Raw genomic sequence first — 6,259 nt, 5'->3', positions numbered from 1 at the left:
ACATGAGGACAGAATGGGTGTGTGTGAGGATGGGGGTGGGGAGGTCTGGCTAGGGGGAGGGTGCAGGAGGGGGTGGGGCTACGTGGTCCCAGTGGGAGGACTGTGTGTGAGGGGGTGGGGGGTCTGGCTAGGGGGAGAGTGCGGGGGCTATGTGGTCCCAGTGGGAGGATTGTGTGTGAGGGGGTGTGGGGTCTGGCTAGGGGGAGGGTGCGGGGGCTACGTGGTCTCAGAGGGAGGATTGTAGGGGGGGGTCTGGCTAGGGGGAGGGTGCGGGGGCTACGTGGTCTCAGAGGGAGGATTGTAGGGGGGGGTCTGGCTAGGGGGAGGGTGCGGGGGCTACGTGGTCTCAGAGGGAGGATTGTGGGGGGGGTCTGGCTAGGGGGAGGGTGCGGGGGCTACGTGGTCCCAGTGGGAGGATTGTGTGTGAGGGGGTGGCGGTGCGGGGTCTGGGCATGAGGGAAATAATGGGGATTGCTTGCATGGCTCCGTGGTTCCTGCCACACCCAGGCACCTCCCCCTGCTGCTCCCATTGGCTGTGATTCCAGCCAATGGGAGCAGTGGGGAAAGCCTCCGGGTGAGCAGTTTCCTGTGCTGCTGTTCCCGCAGCTGGGGGGTGCTCCTGGAGCTGCTCCTTTGCCCTGCAAGCTGGACCCCGCCTGCGAGGCTCCCCTCTCCCTGCAGCGGGAAGCTGGGGCTGGAGCTCCAGCCTCACGGGGTGGGAGGGAGGCAGGCTGGGCTCCGAGCCCCGAGCCCACTTGCATGGCGGCCTGTGGCCATAGGCCCAGGAGCAGAGAGCTCTTCCCGGCTAAGGGCCCCCGGGCTAGGTCTGGGCACAGCTCGCGGGAGAGGCCCTCCATGCTAGCCGGACAGGGAGGTGGTGCCTTCGCTCACACAGCATCACACCAAAGCCAGGGCCCTCAGGTCCCGGGCCTGGGCGCGTCCTATGAGGCTGCCACCAGACGGTGCCGAGGGCAGCGGCGTGTGTGCACCCAAGAGCAGGACCCAGGCTGTGGGGCCCACTGCCTGCTTCTGGGGGTGGCCTGGTGCACATGCACGCAGAGTGCTGCCCCGGGGGATTGCTGTGCACCCCGACCCACTCTCGTTATGGGTCCAGAGGCTGCACGGGGGCTCCGGCTCACGTCCTTCGCCCCCCGCCCTCGCGGACTGGCCGATTGGAAAAGTGGGGTGTGAAAACCACAACTGCCCGGCCAACGGGCTCAGCCAGAGGGGGAGTCCCCTTCCAAAGGGGAATTCCCCCAGGGCTTCCCAGGCCAGGCCGGCCCCTCCCGCAGGGGAAGGGAGAGGGGAAGCATGTGGCTTTCAGTTCCCTAGGAGTGGACTTCCACCCTGCTTGTTCCCGGGCCTGGATTCTTTATTGCCTATGCTCTGTTGCTGTTAGGGCCTGGCGCCCAACAGGTTAATACCCAGCCCTCACCCGGGGCATAACATTTCTTCCTCTCTTTGAAAATCCCCCACAGGCAAAGAAGGAAAAAGTGGTGCCGGGTTTTTTTCAGGTGCTAAAAATATTATCAGGAAATTCTTTTCAGCAATGTTATGTTTTAGGTTACGCTTTAGACTCAAGGGCCTCTTTGTCTCCACGGAGAAAATCCACATTTATCATCAGCAAATCGTTTTATCAAGAACGCTCCAGTTAGCCCAGCGAAGCAGCACAAAGCTCCCTAGCAGAGCTAAAGATCCCTGTGACGCTGACTAGGAAGATGCCTAAATATGCCCTCAATTTCGATGGCAATCTCATGCTGAATGCACCACTAACCGATTATTCAATCGGACCCCTGTCGGAGAAGTCTCTGAGAGGAGCCAGATTAGCCTGTACCTGCAAACCCAGCGAGGAGTCCCGCGGCACCTTCGAGACGCCCCGATTAACTTGGGCATCAGCTTTGGTGGGTTAAAAGCACTTCACTTCAGATGCACGGGGATGCGTATAGAATCAGAAGACGGCTGGACTTCCCAGTCTGTGCCTGTGCGAAGGCCCCAACCCTGCAGGAACGTCCGTGCAGGCTCAAGGAGCCTGAGTGAGCAGGGACCGTTTCTCTTTCTTAATCAATCAATCAAATAGTGCTGATGATTGATGATGTCTAGAGCTTACTAATGCAAAACAGTGACCGTCCATCCCTCTCTCCTGCTAAAGTACGACGGCCCCAGTCCAGCAAAGGGGTTCAGTTTACATGCATAGCGGCAAGACTACCAAAGCACCCAGAGGTAAGCATCTGGGCCAGCCTCTGCGGAATCAGGCCCTGTCCCAGGCAATCCAATTCAACAGAGCTCAGAGGGGTGTCTCCGTTTTCCTCTGGGATCTGTCTGTCCTTGCTCACAGCTGTCAAGTATCACTGGGAACGCGCCAGGCCCACTGTGTAGCGCCAGTGTCCCAAGTTGCAGACTCACACACAAGGCCCAGAGACGTCCTGCGATTGGCTGAAGAATCACAAGGTTGGACCCAGAACTTCTCTTTCATTGTATTGACGCTGGTTTCTGAGCGTTCGGGATCCCGTTTTGAAGTGTTTCTCTGTGCCCAGGAGCGCCAGAAAGAGCCACGATTCTCGCTGAGTCGCCTGACTCCAGCAGCTGGGGCTTTGAGAAAAGTGGCAGCCACGGCAAGTCTCGGGATACGGTCAGGGAAGCTAACGTCATTGCGGGGGCGCCCCTCTCCCCGTCACCGAGGATGCCCCTGGGCCTCTCAGTCCTGCTCTGGCAGAAGGAAGATGGAAACTGCGAGAAGTCCCTTTTCAGAGCCCAGCACAAAAGGCATCCACAGCCCTGCAATGACCGGGCCTGGGGGAAGGGGGAGGAACCAAGGGGTAGACAAGAAGGCAGCAAGAAGCAGCGTGGCCTCTGTGAGCACAGGGGAGGGGAGGGGAGGTAAAGGGAGGCCTGGCTGCCCTGGAGAGGATGCAGGCGGAGGCCCTGGGTCAGACTGGAACAGCTCACGGGCGCTCCGGGAGGAGCAGGGCTGGAAGCTGCTGTCCTAAGGCAGACGCCTCTTTGCTCGCTGTGAGCAAGTGATCACATGCGTCGGCAGATGCAGACCCTTCTCCCGGGCCTGGCTCTGTTTGCTCCCCCGTGCCGGTGCGTGCCGGAGCTCCACTGGACACCCAGCCCTGCCAACCGTCCTGGGCCCCTCCCGCTGGCCCAGGGTCTGCCCAGCCCGTCTCCACAGCAGGCGAGTCTATGGGCTGGAGCCCCAGCGGGTGCCAGTACCAGGCAGGCAATGGCACTCTGATTGACGCCCTCTGGAGAGCCCTGGCCCGGGACAACGCTCCCCAGGAGGCGGGTGGAGCGTGGGAAGGGCAGCCTGTGACTGCTCCGGGCTCCCTGGCATGGGGTGGCACGTGGCCAACACAATCCTGGCCAGCCGGCCCGGCTCCTCACCAAACCACAGCAATTTGTCAGGGGCCCAAAAGCATCCCGGTCCCAGCGCTTTGAAAAGCCAGAGCTCAGCCATGGGCCAGGGGGACGCCTGGTGCCGCTCCACACAAAGGCAGCAGGACTGCAAGGTACACGAGTGCTGGGCGCAGGCCAAGGAACATGTTATGTAAGGGCTGAGACGAGCAGGAACAACAGCAGGACTCAGCTAGAATCAACAGCAAGGGGATTATGCGGATCCCAGCATGGCCTCCGTGGGACCCAGCTGTGCCATGAATGGGAGGGTATGGCAGGGCTGCCCAGATCCACGCCCACGCCCTCTTCCCCTCCAAAGGGCCTGGCGATTCCCACCCGCTGCACGGAGCTGGGGCCTTGGTCCTGCTCCCAGCGACTCTGTAAACATCCCTTTGGAAGGGCAGCACCTCAGCCTGCACGGGGAAGAGCCCTGGCTGGTGCAAACGGAGTCCAAGGGCCAGCTGCTCAGCTAGTGTAAGCCCACCGCACTCCAGTGACGCCAGCGGAGGGGCCTGGCGGGGTCCCTGGCGTGGGTGCTGACAGCAGGGGCCCTGAGGGGCGCTGGGGACGCCGGCGAGAGCAGAGCTAGTCTCCACGGCGCAGGCAGCGAGGGGGGAGATTTCCCTGCGTCCGGGGGGGACTGGATCCGGTGTCGCTGCCAGGCGAAATGCAGGACGGTCCATCCGAAGCCCTGAAGTGCCCCCGCTGGTCTCAGCACTGACACAAAGCACAGGCCGGGAGAGCTGCCCGCCAGGCCGGGAAGCGGGTCAGATGCTGACAGGAAGGCCCCCGTGGTCCCAGGACGAGGCCCGGTTGCTGTGGAAACCAGAGTTTGCTTCCTTGGGGGGCTTGCTTGGCGCCTGCGGCTGGGGAGCGGGTGGGAGGTTCCGTTCACACTCAGGGCCAGCGTGTCACACGGCGCCTGGGCTCTGAGCTAATCCCGGCCGCCACCGTTCCCGAGGGCCTGTCCCCTGGCGGGCCGAAGGGCTGGACAGTCTCCCTGCGCCTCGTCAGCAGACACGGGGGCCTGTCCCCTGGCGGGCCGAAGGGCTGGACAGTCTCCCTGCGCCTCGTCAGCAGACACGGGGGCCTGTCCCCTGGCGGGCCGAAGGGCCGGACAGTCTCCCTGCGCCTCGTCAGCAGACACGGGGCCCTGTCCCCTGGCGGGCCGAAGGGCTGGACAGTCTCCCTGCGCCTCGTCAGCAGACACGGGGCCCTGTCCCCTGGCGGGCCGAAGGGCCGGAGCGTCTCCCTGCGCCTCGTCAGCAGACACGGGGCCCTGTCCCCTGGCGGGCCGAAGGGCTGGACAGTCTCCCTGCGCCTCGCCAGCAGACACGGGGGCCTGTCCCCTGGCGGGCCGAAGGGCCGGACAGTCTCCCTGCGCCTCGTCAGCAGACACGGGGGCCTGTCCCCTGGCGGGCCGAAGGGCCGGAGCGTCTCCCTGCGCCTCGTCAGCAGACACGGGGGCCTGTCCCCTGGCGGGCCGAAGGGCCGGACAGTCTCCCTGCGCCTCGTCAGCAGACACGGGGGCCTGTCCCCTGGCGGGCCGAAGGGCCGGACAGTCTCCCTGCGCCTCGTCAGCAGACACGGGGGCCTGTCCCCTGGCGGGCCGAAGGGCCGGACAGTCTCCCTGCGCCTCGTCAGCAGACACGGGGGCCTGTCCCCTGGCGGACCGAAGGGCCGGACAGTCTCCCTGCGCCTCGTCAGCAGACACGGGGGCCTGTCCCCTGGCGGGCCGAAGGGCCGGACAGTCTCCCTGCGCCTCGTCAGCAGACATGGGGGCCTGTCCCCTGGCGGACCGAAGGGCCGGAGCGTCTCCCTGCGCCTCGTCAGCAGACACGGGGGCCTGTCCCCTGGCGGGCCGAAGGGCCGGACAGTCTCCCTGCGCCTCGTCAGCAGACACGGGGGCCTGTCCCCTGGCGGGCCGAAGGGCCGGACAGTCTCCCTGCGCCTCGTCAGCAGACATGGGGGCCTGTCCCCTGGCGGACCGAAGGGCCGGAGCGTCTCCCTGCGCCTCGCCAGCGGACACGGGGGCCGACTAGTGGCATGGACGGGGCTCGGGCCACAGACCCTGCTACGCAATGGGGGGCTGCTGACTGGCAGGCCCTGGCCCCCCACCGGCTCGTCAGAGGCCCCCACAGCCCCGGGTGGAGGGAGAGACGAGCAGGGCTAGGGGCAGGATCGAGTGAGGTACCACAGGAGCCCAGTGCCCCAGCAGCACCCCGGCAGCGCCGGGAGCCCTAAGCACAGACCCCTCGCGCCCGATGGCCTGAACGAATCGGCTATGCAGCAGTGGCTGGCAGCCGGCCGGTGCCAAGGGAGCAGCTGTCCTCCCCGCTGCTCCCCCGCTGCGCCACGCAGGCGCCCCAGAAGCCTCTCGCCTCACGGCCAGGCAAGCGGCCTGCACCTGGGGAGACGGCGGGCCGCTTGCAGGCTGCAGTCCCTGCTGGAGGCTGGTGCTGCGAGCAGGCTGGGTGCGGGGGCAGCCTGACCACTTCGGGTCAGTGCCCTGCCCGGAGCCCCTGAGGGGCAGGGCTGTCTCTGCCACACGTCCTGGTTCAGCTGCTCGGTCCACGAGCCCGGCACAGGGCCGTGACTCGGAGGAGGCGCCAGAGCACGTCCCCATGGGCTGCCCAGGGATCTCCCTATGGGCGCAGGCGCGGAGACAGAGGCAGAAAGAGCCTCCCCGGTCCCCTCCCGCGGGGAGCAGCGCCCCTGGCACCAGACACTTCACCTCGCCAGCCCCAGCCTTGGCCAAGGAGGCCTCTGCGCCAGCTCATTCACGCCTGGCGCCCCGGGGTGCCCCCCGAAGCCAGGGCATGGCCTCCCCCACGCTGCAGGCGTTCTTACCCCTACCCGGCCC

General features: G+C 65.6%; 1 protein-coding gene across 2 annotated transcripts in view; it reads right to left on the bottom strand.

Moving 5' to 3' along the window:
* Window positions 1–370: 370 nt before the first annotated feature.
* The window catches only part of LOC142825753 (uncharacterized), a 31,704-nt gene continuing 25,815 nt past the window's right edge, over window positions 371–6,259 (bottom strand). For both annotated transcript variants that reach the window (XM_075917855.1, XM_075917856.1), the window contains one exon: window positions 371–4,212. In XM_075917855.1, coding sequence (XP_075773970.1) covers window positions 3,866–4,212 — 347 coding nt within the window. In that variant the 3' untranslated portion in view covers window positions 371–3,865. The remainder of the gene's footprint in view (window positions 4,213–6,259) is intronic.

Source organism: Pelodiscus sinensis, unplaced genomic scaffold (genome assembly GCF_049634645.1).
Source record: "Pelodiscus sinensis isolate JC-2024 unplaced genomic scaffold, ASM4963464v1 ctg41, whole genome shotgun sequence".
Taxonomy (NCBI): Eukaryota; Metazoa; Chordata; order Testudines; family Trionychidae; genus Pelodiscus; species Pelodiscus sinensis.
This window is presented reverse-complemented; position numbering and strand designations above follow the sequence as displayed.